The sequence below is a fragment of the Drosophila eugracilis genome, unplaced genomic scaffold, assembly GCF_018153835.1.
Source record: "Drosophila eugracilis isolate 14026-0451.02 unplaced genomic scaffold, ASM1815383v1 contig_124, whole genome shotgun sequence".
Classification (NCBI taxonomy): Eukaryota; Metazoa; Arthropoda; class Insecta; order Diptera; family Drosophilidae; genus Drosophila; species Drosophila eugracilis.
In genome coordinates, this window is record NW_024572029.1 from 874,535 (window position 1) to 893,483 (window position 18,949).

The window sequence follows — 18,949 nt, forward strand, 5'->3', positions numbered from 1 at the left end:
CTAAGACTCTTGGCCAAAAGACGAGGAACTGGTTGTGTTGTTCCAAGCCGATTATGACACCCGGCTGAACTTGCCAGGCGCTAATCAGTGCCTCCATTTAGCGAACTATCGGTAGGATGAAGTTAAAATAGTTGTACAGGGAAAGAAATAGTTAGTTTGTAAGAAAAATTAATATTTTTAATATAACTTAAACTAGATAGATGTATTACTTTACAAATGTTGGTCTAAATAAGTAATTTTTAAGTAGTTTTCTTATTGGGAAGTCTGTTTAACGCCACTCCTGCCTGATTTCTATCAGCGATTCTGAACCTGCTGTTAATATTCTCTCTGTGTATAAACCAAACGACAATTTAATTGACGGAAAGGCCAAGGCGGTCGGACCCGGAGAGGTTCTAATCAAGTTGATAAGATCGCCGCTTTTGTTATGTTACCTATGCAAATTCGCAACCCAAAAAACAAAAAAAAATATTTGGGGAAAAAAACAGGCAGATGGGCTAGACACACAGAATGTAGGAACCAAATCGTGCGAAGATCAAAACAAAACTCCAATTAGCATAGGCCCATAATCTTTTGTGGGTATAAAAACCTGAAACGTCCCTCTTCAGATCAACAGATTCGGCCCAAACATGGTAAGTTTCGGTCCTAGGGGGATTCACCGGTGGACATTCCCGTCATCCCTCACCACCCTCTTATCCCTAACTAATTTCTTTGCTTCGATTGCAGAAGTTCTACGTCATTGCTTTGGCCTTTGTCGGATTCGTTGCCGCCGACGTCAGCCACCTCAAATTGGGCCTGTCCGCCGATGGAGGCTATGGATTCTCCTCCTCCTCATCCTCGTCCTCTTCATTCACCTCTTCTTCTGCCTCTTCCTCCTCCTCGGAGGTAGTGCCAGGTGGTGATTCCAGCTCTTACCAGCCTGCTGAATACACTCCCGAGCATTTGAAGTCGGCTGAGGTTGTTCCCGGGGGTGATGCTAGTTCCTACCAACCAGCTGAATACACTCCAGCTTATCTTAAGCAGTCGTCTTTGGCCGGTGCTGCCACTGAAGTTGTTCCTGGTGGCGATTCTAGCTCTTACCAACCCGCTGAATACACTCCCGAGCACTTGAAGTCGGCTGAGGTTGTTCCCGGAGGTGATGCCAGTTCCTACCAACCCGCTGAATATACTCCCGAGCACTTAAAGTCGGTTGAGGTTGTTCCTGGTGCCGACTCTAGCTCTTACCAGCCCGCTGAATATACTCCTGCTTATCTAAAGCAATCGTCTTCGGCCAATGCTGCCGCTGAAGTTGTTCCTGGCAGCGATTCTAGCTCTTACCAGCCCGCTGAATATACTCCTGAGCATTTAAAATCCGCTGAGGTTGTTCCGGGAGGTGATGCCAGTTCCTACCAGCCCGCTGAATACACTCCTTCTTATCTTAAGCAGTCGTCTTCGGCCGATGCTGCCGCTGAAGTTGTTCCTGGCGGCGATTCTAGCTCTTACCAACCCGCTGAATACACCCCAGCTCATCTTAGGACTTCTGTTCCAGAAGCTATTGGGGCTGATTCCTATGCTCCAGTTCCTGCCGCTATTGGTGCTGATACCTACACCCCAGAGAAGTTCATTCCCCAGGCTGATCAGGAGGCCCACTACAAATACATTCAAGAACAGCAGCAGCAGGAGGCAGTTGTCCCTGGAGGAGATTCAAGCTCTTACCAGCCCGCTGAATACACTCCTGTTCATCTTAAGACAGCTGAGATTGTTCCTGTTGCTGCTGAAGTTGTTCCTGGTGGCGACTCGAGCTCTTACCAACCCGCTGAATACACTCCCGTTCATCTTAAGACCTCCGTTCCCGCACCCATTGGTGCTGATACCTACACCCCCGAGAAGTTTATTCCCCAGGCTGATCAGGAGGCCCACTATAAGTACGTTCAGGAGCAGCAGCAGGAGCAGGAAGCTGTGGTCCCTGGAGGAGATTCAAGCTCTTACCAACCCGCCGAATACACTCCCGTCCATCTTAAGACCTCCGTTCCAGCACCAATTGGTGCTGATTCTTATGCACCAGTTCCTGCTGCTATTGGTGCTGATACCTACACCCCTGAAAAGTTCATTCCTCAGGCTGACCAGGAGGCTCACTACAAGTATGTTCAGGAGCAGGAGCAGGAGCAAGAAGCAGTTGTCCCTGGAGGAGATTCAAGCTCTTACCAGCCCGCTGAATACACACCGTCTTACCTAAAGAGCTCTGTTGTAGCTTCCTCCGCTAGTGCTGTTGCTTCTAGCTCATCTTCTAGCTCATCTTCTAGCTCATCTTCTAGCTCATATTCTAGCTCCTATCAGCCCGCCGTGGCCCAGACCAGTTACGTTCACAGCCAAGCCAAGGCTATCGTTCCCGCATCGAAGCCCGCCCACCTAATCGCCGCCTACGTACAGGGACAGGCCCCCACCATCATTGGAGCTAACACCATCACACCTGCTCATTTGTACGAGGAGCCATCTTCGAATGGCATTGAGGAGTTCAATCCCGAAACCCATGTACCCATTGCCATCGGTGGCGACACCATTACTCCCGCCCATCTGCAGGCTACTTACGCTAAGTCTGAACAGGAAACCCAATACGGGTCCAATGGCGGTTACGTTTACTAAGTCTAATCACTAAGAGCCCCAGAGTCTATTAACCTTAAATATACGTTTTTTTTAAATATTTTATATGATATATGTCTTTCTTTACTATGGGAATAACTTATGCCAATTTAGATTATTGAAATTTATTATAAATACAACCAATAAGCCTTTTAAACTTTTATAAATGTTTATTTTATTATTCTTAAAGTCATTTAAGTATCGACAACCACATTAATTAAACTTCGTTATAGGAAATAACTGTTTCGAAATACCTGCCTTGGGATCAGTTGTTCCCGTTCGCAGTTGCCCAATTATAGTTCTCGGAATGGTCATATTGATTTCAAGTTGCCCCAACTCCAGTCCATGAACTCGGAAAGTTGCAACAACTTGTCGTCATGCCTGACAATCACTGCTACACTGAAAAATAATGTAGATTTTAAGGATTAAGGATAGATAAGATAGGATATCTTATATAGGTAATATACTACTTGTTATAAGATTATGAAAAATAATTTATCTTAAGAATAATTTATTCTATAAAGAAATATTTGCTATATTTAATTTTAAGAACAGTACTCTGTACTCTAAAATTCATTTTAAGTACGAATTGACATATTTTATGAATGTAAGACAATAATTAATTTCAATTTCTTGTCTCAATTCTGGTGCCATAAATTTCTGACAGTGCACGAGGCTTAATGTCCGCTGCATTTCAAGTTCACGGACAATGCAAAGACACAAGATGTGGCAGCGAGTAAAAGTTGTTGCTTATTATGTAAAGCCTGCTCGGGAACTCGTAACTCTAAAGGCGGCTGTTCTCAAGGCCGTCTTCTGCCTGCCGGCTTCTCTGATGGCTTTATGTTTATGGCTTTTTAGAAAGTGCGAGTGTGGATCTGTTTCCCAAATAAAAAGCAAAAAAAAAGAAATATTAACACGACATTCTGGGGGCCATCAATCTAGACGAGTGTCTCAGACGAGGCCAGATCTGGAAATGGATCTCTTTCTGGGCCGGCCCATGTCTGTGGTTAACCAGCGGTTAAAAGTGGCTAAAACGTGAAAAAAAAGATTGCGTGGCGCGTATAATGTGTTAAATTGAATGTTAATTAGTGGAACCCCCTTAGTGTTCAGTTGTTGCTGGTTTTCTGTGGCTCCCTAAAAGCTCCACCACCGATATACTACGGAATCCTCCAGCTAAATAAGCTTGATTGAAGACCCCACGAAAGGTGTCCCAAAGTAGTTCACCCGCCGCCAAAAACCCGTTGCGACCCGATGGAAAAAATAAAGAAATATTGTAAATGAGCCAAACCCGTTTGCGTGTGCGATTTCGTTTGGTTTTATGTTAAATTTAATTTTAATGTGATTTTCCGTTTGCTAGTATTGTTTTATATTTTTTTTTCTTTTTTCAACCCCCGCCCCAAATAGTGTTGCCATTTTAGCTATTTTATTGCTATAGTTGGATTGGTTGTATTAATTAGTTATTGTGGCTTGCAAATTTAAAAGATGGTAAATGGATATTTTCATTTTTAGTAACTTTTAGTAGTACCATTGTAAAAGGTTAAATGATCTTTTTATTATTTGTCAGAATTGTAATTATGTTTAGAATACTATAAACGATAAAAATTTATGTAATGTATTGCCAAATCCCTTAAATTGGTTGTAAAATATTCTCTCTTGACAATTTGTTTTGGAAAACTGAAACTGTAAAATAGTGTCTGAACTTTAGTCACCTCTAAACCCGCCCGCCAGCTGCTGTTTGTCTTTGATTGGTTATGGTGTTGGCTTCTTCTTAGTCCGCTGGCCGCTTTTGCCTCCTCTTCGCCCCCACCATCACCGCCATCATCTGCTTCTTCCTCAACGGCTGTTGCCGCTGCAGTTGAGACCGCTCCAAAGCCGGGGCTTTTCTTCGGACCGGCCGGCTGCTATAAATTGAAAGCCCGCTCTAGGGACCGGCATCAGTCGCAGCCTCTAGCTCATCCAGCACAGTCGCTTCAAAACAATCCACAAAAACCCAAAATGGTCAGTGAAGGATTACAAGTTGTACATAAAAAGAAAAAAAAAATATATTATAAATATATTTTTTAAATTACAAATTTTTTTCTAGTGCTTTGTAAATGTGTTAATGTGAAATGTGTTGTTATCCTACTTGCAGAAATTCCTCATTGCCTTCGCCCTGTTCGCCTGCGTGGCCGCCGATGTTAGCCACCTGAGCAACGAGTACCTGCCACCGGTCCAGAACTCCTACTCTGCCCCCTCAGTGAGCTACTCCGCTCCTGCCATCCAGCAGACGTACTCCGCCCCTGCCATCCAGCAGACCTATGCCGCCCCCAGCAACGAGTACCTGCCACCCGTGCAGTCCTACTCTGCCCCAGCTGTCCAGAGGACTTACTCCGCTCCAGCTGTCCAGAGGACCTACTCCGCCCCATCGGTCAGCTACTCTGCTCCTTCCGTGAGCTACTCTGCTCCTTCGGTCAGCTACTCTGCTCCTGCTCCTTCCGTGAGCTACTCTGCTCCCTCTGTGAGCTACTCCGCCCCTGCTGTCCAGCAGTCGTACTCTGCTCCTGCCGTCAGCTACTCCGCTCCCGCTGTCCAGCAGTCGTACTCTGCCCCCTCTGTCAGCTACTCTGCTCCCTCGGTCAGCTACTCCGCCCCAGCTGTCCAGCAGTCGTACTCCGCTCCCGCCGTCAGCTACTCCGCCCCATCGGTAAGCTACTCTGCTCCCGCTGCCGATGTCGGTACCCAGTATGCCTCCAACGGTGGATACGTCTACAGGAAGTAAGGAACTCGAACCCAGAGGCCTGCAACTGAACACGAAATAGTGTAAATACATACATACTACTGCCCCAAATCACCATCTATTTTTTTTTGTATTGTAAACTTTGTTAACGCCGAAAATTAAACAAACAAAAACAATAATCCAAAAAATTAATGTATTTTAAATTTAGTTTAAGGTTTTAAGGAGTATTTAATACTTACTGAACTTAACCTACAAAAGGTTAAAACATTTAGAAGTATTATTTGTATAGTAATGGTGATGGTTTTTAAATCAATCCCTTATTAATCGATATTGTTTTTAAAGTATATTGTGTTAGTACAAAATTATGTAAGATACTAACATATACATAGATCTTTGTGGATTCCTCTAATGGAGTTAAGCGTGTAGAAATCTAACTTTGGCATTTGGATGATGATTTAAACTTTGGAAATCGGACTTCGCGGATCGGGCTTCAAAAACCTTAGTTTTAGCTATTCTAATAACCAAAATGTAAAGCATTTATCTGTGTAAATGCCTAAAATATGTAATTTGATGTAAGTCTCCAAACTTTAGCTTAGTCGATACAGATATTTATTTAGTAAGCTCTTCTTTCCTAACAGGAAAGCATGTAAAAATAGTTATATTATAGAAAAGGATATTACTAACACTAAATAGCTTAAGAAACGATATTGTTCTCAATACTAACAAAATGTCTTACATTTTGTATTTTCACGCATTCAAGGCTAAAGCACTTAAGCATCACCAAAACTTTAATTACAAAACCTTAAGTTATGTTATCTTAAACTGGTTCCAAAACGTGGCATACAAATCCTAAAACTGAAGAAAATAAGGAAATGCAAATTATTTAATGTTAATAGCATTGTAAAATGTTGACAGAAGCAAGTGGTTTGAATAACATAAAAAGACAACAAGTTTTTGACCTTTACAATAACCGAAAATAATAAAAGGAAACTCGTGCATAAATGCAGATATCAATTTCCAATTCAAATGTTATTAAATGATTTGTATGCATTAACTATCAACATCTTACTAAGTGACATCAGTTTAGAATTTTGAAGTCACGACTTAAAATAGCTTAGTTCTTTGGCAAAACTAAAAACCAGTAAAACAAGAACATTGACTCAAATTGGAACCGCAACAATGACTAATATATCAATTTACGACTGTTTTTTGTCAACTTCATAATTTTCCATCTTGCATTCAGGCTTATTCATATTTCTTTTTAGCAATTCAGCGAATGTCGGCTTAGACAGACACTAACAACACTGAAATTTATTGCTATTGAGCTAAAAAAAAATGTACCATAAAGCTTTGATTGGGCTTTTTATGAGCTGTTTTGCAGCTTTGATTAAACTTGGAAGCTGTTACTAACTTTCCGTTGAAGCTTTATTGCTAATTTTAAGGCTTTTTAAAAAGCTTTTTAGTTAAACGTAGCATAAAATTTAGTAGTTTCTTTTAAAAGCGTTTTGTTAAAGTGAATTATACAACACTGGAATGTTTATAAACTTTTTACAACTAGTGATTAATATTTTCTAGAAATTATTGAGTCCTCTAAATTATGGCTAACCAAGTCAATCATTATAATCTTAGCAGTAATGTAAGTTAAATAATTTTAAAAATATTGTTAATAGTTTTTTTTACTGATTTACCAACACTGTATTTCTTTTAAGTTTGGCTAAGTTTCAGAACATCCTTAAGTTTTCTTAAACCTATAAATCAAGTTATAGCTTTGTTATTAATCTCTGTTTTCTAGAATTTTTAAATGCTTTTTTAGTGATTTACCAACACTGTTTTTCCTTTAAGTTTGCTTAGGTTTCACAACTTTCTTACGTTCCCTTAAACCTATAAATCAAGTTATAGCTTTGTCTTTATTCTTTGTTTTCTAAAATATTTTTAAATGCTTTTTTAGTGCTTTATCAACACTGATTTTCTTTAAACTAGTCGTTTACTAAATTCTGAACTTAGTTAACTTACCTTAAACCTATAAATCAAGTTATAGCTTTATCATTATTCTTTCTTTTCTTTCATAAATATATTTCTCCATCATCTCTTTTGTTTCGATGCTAAATTTGGCATTCGATTTCGGTGTTAGTTTATTTATGTAAAGTCCGGCCGCCAAATTAATTTTTATAGTTCAGTTTTCGGCACTTCCCCTCGCACCTTTGGCACCTTCGATCGACAGATTTAGTGACTATTTATGGAACCTTTATGTGATGATGCAAAGCAATTTCCGTTCGCCAAAATGGGAAAGTGAAATGATCCGGGCCGACGATTTATGTAATATGTTGATATGATGTCTTATAAGTGCCGGATTTGGGGCCCGTGGCCGCATAGCTCCCATCGCCGCCGTGGTAGCTCACAGAGATTAAGCCAGACACGAGAGATGATGATGCAGCCATGGATCGTTCTGGTCCTACTGGGCCTACTTCCCTTGATCAACGGGGATGTGAGTCATTTACCCAAGGATTATTTACCGCCCAATGCGGATTCACAGAATGCAGTACACACACGATCTAATGATGCCAAGGAGATCCAGAAAGATCCATCTGGATTCTATCCATCGACTGGATTACCTTTACCGCCGGGTTATGCCATTCCCACAGGCAGTAACATTCCACCGCAGCCTGTCCAGCCACCAAACTTCCCACTGCCCATCTATCCGCCATTCTTTGGCTTCGGTGGGGGACCAGGAGAACAGGGAATTGGTCCAGGAATCGGTCCAGTGCCTTCGGCCTATCCCAACGGTGGACCTTTCCCGGGAGGTCCTCCAAATGCGGCTTACCAACAGCCTCCGCCTGGAACTTTCCCTGGAGGTCCCTTTCCTGGAGGACCTCAGGGTGGAGCTGGCGGATTTATCGCACCCCAGGGAGGAGCTTTTCCACCCGCAGCAGGTTTCCAACCACAAGGGGGTCCAGGAAATGGATTTATACCCCAAGGAGCTCCCTTCCCACCGCAGGCTGGGCCCTTCCCACCACAAGGAGTGCCTTTTGCACCACAAGGAGTACCTGGAAATGCTTTCCCAGGAGGCAACTTCCCACCACAAGAAGGACCATTCCCACCACAGGGAGGAGCCTTCCCTCCACCAGGAGCTCAGTATCCACCAGAGTTTCTAACAAACCAAGGTCTGCCCTTAACTAATCCACAAGGTCCCTTCCAAGGACCCAATCCCGCTGGATTCAATGTACCCGTTGGATTTGGTGGACCTGTGCCTGGACAAAATCCTTATCAGCAATTTGGACCCGGATTCGGTGGACCAGCCCCGCCAGGCTACTCCGATGAGCCAGAAAAGGAGCAGCCGCAAAAGGAAGCCGAGAGGACGGTAGTGGCACCTCCATTGGCCGACGATCCCAAGAGCAATGCGGACACTGTCTACGCCACGAATGGCGGCTATGTCTACCAGAGGGCCAAGAAATAATTCCAAGGGTTTTATAGCCCCAATTTTCTTGGGGGACTGAGAAGTGCAACATCAATATGTTCATTATAAATTATCAACCATCGTTTTTTATGTTTTGTATTTTTCCGTCCGTCCGTGTTTTTATTTATTTTTTGGTGTTGTTGGCCATAAAACCTGCGGACAGACAAAACGTTTGTCTTTATGCTAATCAAAGTCTTCGCCAAACTGACTGACAAACCATAAACGAGACAATCTATCGCCGTGATTGATATAGATATATGTATAATACATATGTTTTATGCATGGTCCAAGTGGCCAGAGACATCTGTTTCATAAATTATGATGTCTTCAAGAGTCGAGACAAGGCGATAAGAGTCTAAAACAAAAAAATATACAAAAATATAAACACAAAATGATGAGTGGCTTGGGCGTGGAATAATATCGATTTGTGCACACGTTATTTATGATATACTACAGACTGCATCCCTAAGGGTTTATTGACCTTTGATTCGGGTTTTTCTGGAAGGAATTAAGTAATCTTTTTATCGAAAAGACAAGGGTGAAGTCATTCTTCCATAAGTAGCCAGAGCTACTAAGTCACATATGTGATGCCATAAAAATGGGTCAAAATGTTATATAATTCACAAAACTCTAGCAGAATCCTACAGGAATTTGTATATAGTTAGCATCAGAAGTCTGTTATCATAAATTTCTTAGGACTAACTTTTACTATTTCTTTTTTTTTCTTATAAAATATAAATAACAAATCCCAAAATAATGCCATGTCTGAGATTCAAACATAACATAAATGTACAAACATTTTTGAAAGCCACAAAAATTACAATCTATAAATCTCTTAACTATCTTTCATTACCAAATACTTTTCTGGTCAGGCACACGCGATTTTCATTAAAAACTTAATTACAAATTGACGTCACAGAAAAGCGTAGAAAAGAAGTGAAGAAAAAAATACAAACTTGACCCCTTAAAGGGCGAACCTAATCGATTTGAGTTAATGATATCTGTAAAGTCTGCAAAATTCGTAGAATCGTCTGGTTTATTTTTAGCCAAACGATCTTTTGTTTGACCAAAACTAGTTACTGACGTCAAAGAGTTTTCCTTAAAGAACATTTATGTTAATTAATTTCATTCTCAAGCTTAAGATGGGAATCGACGAGGGGATTTTTCCATCGATAAAAAAAAAACTAAAGACTTATTCAATACGTATCCTATGTTTGGGCATTCATTTCAAAAGACGTTTGAAATTATAACAAAAAATACGGCCCAAGCTAGCCCGAATTGAATTTCTATTCATCTTTTCTTAATGTTTCCACTGAATTATTTATAATTTTTTGACTTTTGGGCGGTGTTGTTGTGTTTGGCGATTCGGTAAACACATTAAAAAAAAAGCTTTTATGCCATCTTTTTTATGGGTTTGGCAAAAAGAGAAGACAATTATTTTTTGGTCTTTTGTCCGGGATGAAGGTGGGAGATCTTTTGTCAGCTTTTGTGCCTCGGTTTTATCATCTTACATCAGTGGGGGGTATTAATTGGTCAAAGAGTTGTCCACAAGAGTGCTGATAATTATAAGCTATTTATATATATAAATACATTTAAGTGTCTGTAATATAAGATGCATAACATCTTAAGAATACTTGATTAGTCTACACCTACCTTAAGATTACTTATCCTAGTTATTTGATAAAAAGTGCTGCTAATATGATTAGGTTAAGATATGAAAGATATGTTAACATTATTATCTATGATATATATTATAGATTAATATGATCTCTGATCTCATATTTCGCAGATCGTTTAACAGCAGCCTTTAACCTTAAGCCATTCGTTGGTTGATTTTATGCAAATCGAACTGGACATTCAGCTGTTCCCCCCAGTTAACATATCCAATTCAACAATTCAGCAGCTTGTTGCAATTTTCGCTGGACTCCAAGTTGAATATTCATCGTGATCGTGAGCTATGGCTTTGGGATATAGAGGCTGTTCGCACAGCAATTAGTCATAATTAAGCCAGACTGTGCCCGCGGTTGTCAGGGGCCCTCAACTTGACATTTTCTTTTGTGGTCCGTGGACCTGAACCTTGTTTTCAATTTGTCACTTTTCTGGGCTTCTTTTTGTGTTAGGCGCGTGTGTGGTTTCTTTTAAGGGGGCGCCAAATGCAAAAGAAGTTTGCATACAAAAAAAAATATAATTTGTGACCTCCGAAGATCCGCATTATTGTGGCAGTATTATTATTATACGATTATTAACAATATTATCTTGAAACGCCCGGCTTTTAAGCCCATAACATGCTTATCATAATCTCCGACACACGCCTACGAGATGCATATGTAAAATATCTATATATCCATATCGAGATCCCGAGATCGTCTGAACAATCGGTGGCCCCTGATTACCAATAAGTTATGGCCCATTGAAAACGTCCGAAGGTTGGACACATGTCTGCCACCGACTGAGATCTCCAAGAGTTGGGAAATCGGCCTAGTGGTGGGCCCGATTATGACCGATTAGCATCTTTTCATAAATTCAAAACCTGACAACTTCAACTTAAAACAATGGGCGAGATTGAAAAGTCTCGGACTTTAAGTTTAGGAGAATGTTGGTTTTACTTAGCTAACATCTTTTAATAAATTAAATTTCTTCATTTGTTATAAATCATGCTAAATTTACTGAAAATTTCTCATGGGTTATGCAAATCTTCGAGTTTAATACTAAAAAAGTTTAACAACCAACAAATGGTTTCTTTTATGCTAATATTAAAGTTTTTTTTGTAGATTTTGTAACATGCATTTTTTCAGAATTGTGTTTTTTATAAGCACTTTTTATTGAATAAATCTACATAAAGATTTCAAAATTTATCTTATCTAAAATAGGGAAATATCAATATCTTGAATTTTTAAGGCACTGGTCTATATATGGTCTAACACATTTCCCAACAATTTTTTTTAAAATTTAAATAAAATATTAAATGTTAAATTTTAGTTTGATAAAAAGAAATTTTTGCATATTTTGGCTGCTATGAATCATTAAATTTATTTTTAAATCAAAAAATATTTATTAAAGCTCCGTAAAAGAGAAAAAATTTAAAATGTTTCAAGCGTAGTGTTAAATCTGTAAACTTTGTAAGATTATTTTTTCTTAATTTTCATTGCTTACATTTTTTAATATAATGAATTTCTTAAATATGAACAGATAATCATCCTTAAATATTTAACTCGAATTTACAAATCCTAACAGGTAAATGCATCTTATATCACCTGTTGGAAACAAAAGTCAATGCACTCAAGTTGAAGTGGCCAAGGTGTCAATTGGCCAGATGGACACAATCCATGCCAAGCTAGTGATTGTTAAATATTTAAACTATTTTTGCACACCCATTGATGATTGTTTTAAGCTTTGTTTATGGCTAAGTAACATTGAACGAAAAATAGTTAAGGTAGTTAAAATTTATAAATAAATCTATAAATTGTTTTCTTTTACCAGTTAGTTTAAGATAAGCCTACACTATTTAACCAACATTTTTAAATCAGAAACTTGAATGGGTTAATATACTATTAGCTGCAATTCAAATTAATACTACTTTTATGGACTTTCAATAGTTTCACACTTATATAATTTCAAGATGCATATTCAACATATAGGCTGAGATGGTAAAGAAAATAGAGTCCTAAGTAAAATTAAAAATGCACATTAAAATTTTAGATGTGTAACCATAACTCCTCGACCATTTTGGGCTGTTTGTTATCAAACGGTGACTTCGGGTGAGTCGTGCTTTTGGCCATTTAATAATCCGCACCGAAATGAGATGTGTTTTGCATGATTTCATTGTTGGCCATCTGCATTAGCATTCCCCCAGCTCCATGGTGTTTTTTTTTTTTTTTTGTATATTTTTTCTTTAACATCTGGCATCTGGCGTATCGCACCAATTAAGGGGAGAGCTGACAACTATAAATGCAGACGGGGTCTCCAAGATGGTCATCAGTTAATCGGTTACGTTCGCTCGGTGCACCTCTAGCTCTATCTGTTTCTGTGACCCCCAGTGAAGATGGTAAGTGACCATCTCATCTCAGCCTACTTTTATTTTTTATTTTTTTCAAGTGATAACCCCAGTGATATGTGATTATATGATATGATTTCCTTTCTCGTCCAGAAACCCTTCGCCTTTGTCGTTCTGGCTGCTCTCAGCTTGGTCGTGGTCAACGGTCGTCCGGGTGCCCAGTATCTACCACCTCTGCCGGTTAAGGAGGTGTCCGCTGCACCCAGCTTCCAGCAGGAGATACAGCCACATATCCAGCAGCTTATCCAGTCTCAGATCCAGATTAAGCCCAAGATCCAGGCCAAAGTAGAATCTATCAAGGCCTCAATCCCTTTGGCTAGCTTCACCATCCAATCTGGCGGACAACAGTATTACCAGAGTGCACCAGCTCCAGCTCCAGTTTCCATCCCAGCTCCGGCTCCAGTATCCATCCCAGCACCAGCTCCAGTTTCGATCCCAGCCCCGGTTCCAGTGTCCATTCCTGCACCTGCCCCTGCTCCAGTGGTGATCCCAGCTCCAGCTCCCGCCCCTGCACCCGTGGAAATCCCACAGCCAGCTCCCCAGGTGATCTATGAACCACCCAAGCCCATTGTGGCCACCCAGACGGCGGTGAAGAACGCCTACCTACCACCCACTCCTGTCCAGCAATTTGTGCCTGCTCCAGAGCCAGTTGTTGAGACCGTTGCACCAAAGCAGGAGACCATCACCACCACTTACACCGCCCCAGCTCCGGCTCCAGCTCCCGCTCCCGTTCCCGCTCCCGCTCCATTCCCAATCGTAATTCCAGTTCCTGCCATCCATGAACAGCACCAGGTTATTCACCAGACATACTCCGCCCCAGTGGCTCAGCAGACATACTCCGCACCAGCTCCGGTTGTTCAGGAACAGACTTACACCGCTCCCGCTCCAGCTCCAGTAGTTCAGCAGACTTACTCTGCTCCAGCACCTGCTCCAGTGGTCCAGGAACAAGTCTACAGTGCTCCTGCTCCTGTGGCCCAACAGACTTACTCCGCACCAGCTCCTGCTCCAGCTCCAGTTGCCCAGGAACAGTTCTACAGTGCTCCTGCCCCAGTGGCCCAGCAAACTTACTCTGCACCAGCTCCAGCTCCCGCTCCAGTGGCTCAGCAAACCTACTCCGCTCCTGCTCCTGCTCCAGTGGCTCAAGAACAATTCTACAGTGCTCCTGCCCCAGTGGCTAAGCAGATCTACTCTGCTCCTGCTCCTGCTCCTGCACCAGTGGCTCAGCAAACCTACTCTGCTCCGGCTCCAGCTCCAGTCGTTCAGGAACAGACTCAGGTGGTTCAGTCTTACTCTGCCCCTGCTCCCGCTCCAGTTGCTCAGGAGTCCTACTCCTACCCAGCACCAGTTGTCCAGCAAGCTCCTGTTATCCAGCAGGCTCCTGTTATTCAGCAAGCTCCAGTGGTTCAGGAAGTCGTTCAGCAGGCTCCCGTAATCCAACAGACTTACAGCGCACCTGCTCCTGTGGTCCAGCAAGCTCCCGTGGTGCAGGAGGTCATCCAGCAAGCCCCGGTTATTCAGCAGGCTCCTGTAGTGCAGCAGACCTACTCGGCTCCTGCACCTGTGGTACAGCAGACCTACTCGGCCCCCGCTCCCGTCGTGCAGCAGACTTACACCGCTCCGGCTCCCGTTTCGATCCCTGAACCAATCCAGCAGATTGTGCAGCAGCCACAATACAATGGTTACTCCTACCAGGCTCCTCAACCAGCTCCAGCTCCCGTTCAGGTGTCCATTCCTGCTCCAGCTCCAGTTCAGATCTCCCTTCCTGCTCCAGCACCAGTCGTGATCCCAGCACCAGCTCCAGCACCAGTAGTGATCCCTGCTCCAGCTCCTGTTCCGATTTCCATCCCTGCTCCAGCTCCTGTCCAGCTGCAGCAATCCTTTGTGCCAGCACCACCTGCTCCCATCCAAGTCCAGCAGCCATCCCAACCCATTGTACAGTACACCCCACCAGCTGTGCAACAGCAGGTGACCTACACCCAGCCTGCTCCAGCTCCAGCTCCAGTTCCAGTTTCAATTCCTGCACCCATTCCCATTGTCCAGAAAACTGAGATCGTGTCCGCTCCCGCTCCAGTGCCCGTGGAGATCGGAACCAGCTATGCCGCCAACGGTGGTTACCTGTACAAGTAGAATGCCAGTGAACGGACCCCAGCGGAGGTCCGAACTCGCATCGAGTTGGGGATCGAACGCTCATCGCTGATCGGTTCATCTGAACTTAGTGTTACGTAGCCAATTTCTAGCACCTTTTTTTTCGTTATACAATTTTTGTTATGCTTTTGTTGATCAATAAACCGTTTTTGTTATAAATCTTCATTTGAATATTTTATCGAGAAGGAAGTCGTGAGGCATTCAAATGACAGCATTATAAATTCATTGAAATTAGTTGACACTTTTAGCAGGACATGGGGCAACCCAAACTGGTAACTTAATTTACTTTCATTTGGGTTTCAGGGTTAACAAAACAATAGCCCATTAAAGTACCATTTAATTTATAAAAATAATTTACTTTTAAATCATTCAAGGGGTCTACTTGATTTTATGCTTACATTAAATGATTACAAAGTAATATTACTTAAATCCAAGTTAATATCTAAATAACATTTGTATATCCATAAACATATTTTAAAATATAAATCTAACATATAGTTATTACAACTCTTAAAATTCCAGTACTTATCGCTAGACTCCATCTCATATCTGCGACTTGAGTTATGGCAAATTCACAAAACGGTAAGTCAACCCAAATTATAAATCACTTTAAACCGCTTTAGGTTTTTCGTTATAATAAATTATAAAGTAGATACATTATCATCTAATAGCTAAATTTAATTCCTAAACTGCTGATATTTATTGATGTTTTTGTTAAAGAATTACTTAAGAGTGTGTTAACTGGGTTCAGCAGACTCCAAAGAGAATTTAAAGAAGAAAATAAAGAAGATGGTCATTTTTTTTAAATGCTAACGGCAATGTTAATAAGGCTATTATATATGAAATCAATTTTAATCGAAGTTTTGTGCATTCCAGGGTATCAGTAATTATCAACTGCTTCTAGCTAAGAAGTCAGGACTATGCTTTGCGGATACCCCATAAATCAGTCAAGTAACTTCATTGTGATAGTTTGGATGTGAAGTCATGGTACCACCTATCATATTGGTGGTACTTGAACTGCAGGAGGATGCAGCACATCATGGATATATTTTTCCGGAAATTCATTTTTTCGGAAATGACGTGGACGCTGAATGTATATGACAATATCTCCCATCATATTTCTAGCTCTTGGTCTTCAGAAAGTTGCAGCGCATCATATACATCCTTTTTCGATCATTTTTAAAGAGTAAGATATGATTTAAATCGTTTTCTAAAATATAATCAATTGATATTAATCGTTTATTTTTGTAAAGAGACCTCAAGGATGTTGGCAACTTCTGGTGTTTCCCATTAAGCGGACATGTGTTCAGCTTCATGTAAGCCATTGTTTTCCAGGTAAGTCCCCACTAATGATTAATGAACTAACTGTTTAGAAGTCGGTCGGTATTGCTCTTCTTCGAGGGCTTTTGTGTGGGCCAGAGCGATTTGGAAATCTGATTCCGCTTTGATGGATGAGTAACTGACGGAACCGCCGCCTTATGAATGGTGTTCAATAACGAGTTTCGTATGGAGCTTGTGTTTGCCATTTCTCATGTATGAGTATATGAAGCATTTCTACCCCTTTATCAACATCATGATCAAAATTCGCAAAATAGAATTGGATTCAGGCATGGACTTAGATTGAGTTCCAGAATGAGAATCACAAAATCCGCATGGGGAGTGAACGGGAGAAAAGGTGGAATATTATGGGCGACTAATGAGCTCGCCGGACGAAATGCTTCATTATTATTGCTCTTTTATTTTCGAATGGCGGGTTTTTGGAGTCGATATAGGCGATATAGTTTGTGTGGCTTTCGTTGTGTGGCGTTTGTTCTGGTTTTGTTTTCGTAGCGCCTTTTGACATTCGTGTATCAAGTTGGCCAGACATTTTCGGCGACTATAAATAAGTGGCTTGTTTGTGGAGAAGGTACTAGTGTTCTCACAACTTCGGTCCCAGCAACATGGTAAGCTCCAAGCCTCTAGAGATATCCTGTTTCTCAACTGGACAATCTCTAAAGGAATCGGATGATTATCAAGAAATCTTCTAGAGAAATTATTTTAACATTTTGTTTCTTTCTTTTTCAGAAATTCTTCGCCATCCTTTCTCTTGCCCTTTTGGCTGTGGCCTCCGCCGATGTCAGCCACTTGACCAACACCTACCTGCCACCTCACTCTGGAGCTGCCTCCTCCAGCTACGAGTCCTACGAGGCTGCCCCCGTTGAGGCTGCCGCTTCTCAGACCTACGAAGCACCCGCCGCATCCACCTACGAGAGCGAGTCCTACTCCGCCCCTGCTGCTTCCTACAACAGCGAGTCCTATGCCGCTCCTGCTGCTGCCGCCGTTGAGACTGCCTCTTACGCCGCTGAGACCGCCGCCGAGGAGACCTACGAGCAGCCCTCTGCCAGCTATGTTGCCCCAGTGGTGACCAAGACCACCTACTCCGCCCCAGCTGTCTCCTCTTACTCCGCTCCCGCTGTTGTGAAGACCTACTCCGCCCCAGCTGTGTCCACCTACTCCGCACCAGCTGTGTCCGGCTACAGCAACACCTACACCGCTCCCGTCGTGACCAAGGCCTACACCGCCCCAGCTGTTGTGAAGACCTACTCCGCTCCTGCTGTGTCCAGCTACACCCAGGCCTACACCGCCCCTGCCGTGGTCAAGACCTACTCTGCCCCAGCTGTCTCCACCTACACCGCTCCCGTGGTTAAGGCTTACACCGCCCCCGTGGTGGCCAAGACCTATGTTGCTCCTGCTGTGTCTACCTACACCGCTCCCGCCGTTGTGGCCAAGACCTACACCGCTCCCGTGGTTAAGGCTTACACCGCCCCCGTGGTGGCCAAGACCTATGTTGCTCCAGCTGTCTCCACCTACACCGCTCCAGTGGTTAAGACTTACACCGCTCCCGTGGTTGCTAAGACCTACACCGCTCCCGCTGTGGTGAAGACCTACTCCGCCCCAGCTGTGTCCACCTACACCGCCCCCGTGGTGGCCAAGACCTATGTTGCTCCCGCTGTGTCCAGCTACTCTGCACCCGCTGTGGTCAGCAGCTACTCCGGATCCTCTGGCACCGTGTACGGCTCCAACGGTGGATACGTCTACTAAAGACTGCATCCCAAAACGAAACTAATCATATGACGAAACCTTTTTTTTTCTTATAATAAATCGAATCTAATGTGCTAAATCGATGGAATCTTTTAAGATCTCAAATGGTAAAATCCTTTTTTGCAGTTTTTAAAGTTTAAAAGTTCTGACTGTCAGAAATGTTAATAATCAGAATACCTGGAACTTGGTGGTTGAATATTAAGTTTCGCTGCGGTTTCTTCATTAGTGATAGAAGCTATTTGCTTAATTTAATGCATTAGTCACATAACCACATAAACAAGTTTTAATTAATTATTTATTTGTGCACCAAAAACAGAACTGAGGTTTAAATACTAAGCTACAGAAAGGGAGTTAGCCGCAGGCATAATGGCAAACCTAAAAGATAATTACAGAGCACTGGCTGCTGTGACCTTTAAGTTTAAATTAAATTATTTTAAACAATCATTATTAATTTATTTATTTATATGCGGTACCTTTCGGTTTCTATAGCAACCTTAACATGCTTCTGGGCATCTCTTAAATATATATTAACGATTGTCGTACTTTATCTACAATGTATATTGCATGCTTGCAGTGAGTCCTCTTAAAACTTTAGCTTAAAAAATATATTTTTATCCAGATTTTGCTTTACTATAAAATCTTTCTTTTTCAAAAAAATAATTATAAATTTCCTTTTTCAGATTTGAATGCAGATCATGAATTGGATTACAACTTTAAAAATGTATTATATTACATACCATCATTGGCTTGGTAATGGACGAAATATTGTCATTTTGAGGGGGAAATCGGCATTAGCCAAAGTTTGCTTCATTAAAAAGGGGTAAGTAACATCATCTTTATTTACGGAAAATAAACGAAAAATTTTCTTTTTCAGATTTGAATG

At 41.7% G+C, this 18,949-nt stretch overlaps 5 protein-coding genes across 5 annotated transcripts; all 5 read left to right on the plus strand.

The window, feature by feature from the left end:
* Positions 1–624: 624 nt before the first annotated feature.
* Positions 625–2,764, plus strand: LOC108102973 (probable GPI-anchored adhesin-like protein PGA55). Its single transcript, XM_017208283.2, has 2 exons — positions 625–629; positions 724–2,764. The coding sequence occupies exons 1-2, from the start codon at positions 627–629 to the stop codon at positions 2,617–2,619; spliced, it is 1,899 nt and encodes a 632-aa protein (XP_017063772.1). The 5' UTR covers positions 625–626; the 3' UTR covers positions 2,620–2,764.
* A 1,774-nt stretch (positions 2,765–4,538) lies between these two features.
* On the plus strand, positions 4,539–5,493 carry LOC108102978 (cuticle protein 16.5). The gene is made up of 2 exons (XM_017208287.1): positions 4,539–4,614; positions 4,748–5,493. The coding sequence occupies exons 1-2, from the start codon at positions 4,612–4,614 to the stop codon at positions 5,372–5,374; spliced, it is 630 nt and encodes a 209-aa protein (XP_017063776.1). The 5' UTR covers positions 4,539–4,611; the 3' UTR covers positions 5,375–5,493.
* Positions 5,494–7,388: 1,895 nt separating this feature from the next.
* On the plus strand, positions 7,389–9,261 carry LOC108102975 (proline-rich protein HaeIII subfamily 1). Its single transcript, XM_017208284.2, has one exon. The coding sequence runs from the start codon at positions 7,662–7,664 to the stop codon at positions 8,784–8,786; it is 1,125 nt and encodes a 374-aa protein (XP_017063773.1). The 5' UTR covers positions 7,389–7,661; the 3' UTR covers positions 8,787–9,261.
* Positions 9,262–12,739: 3,478 nt separating this feature from the next.
* Positions 12,740–15,144, plus strand: LOC108102972 (calphotin). The gene is made up of 2 exons (XM_017208282.2): positions 12,740–12,831; positions 12,934–15,144. Exons 1-2 carry the CDS (start codon positions 12,829–12,831, stop codon positions 14,965–14,967), a joined length of 2,037 nt encoding a protein of 678 aa, XP_017063771.1. The 5' UTR covers positions 12,740–12,828; the 3' UTR covers positions 14,968–15,144.
* A 1,756-nt stretch (positions 15,145–16,900) lies between these two features.
* On the plus strand, positions 16,901–18,145 carry LOC108102976 (cuticle protein). The gene is made up of 2 exons (XM_017208285.1): positions 16,901–16,928; positions 17,050–18,145. The coding sequence occupies exons 1-2, from the start codon at positions 16,926–16,928 to the stop codon at positions 18,064–18,066; spliced, it is 1,020 nt and encodes a 339-aa protein (XP_017063774.1). The 5' UTR covers positions 16,901–16,925; the 3' UTR covers positions 18,067–18,145.
* The last annotated feature ends 804 nt before the right edge of the window (positions 18,146–18,949 follow it).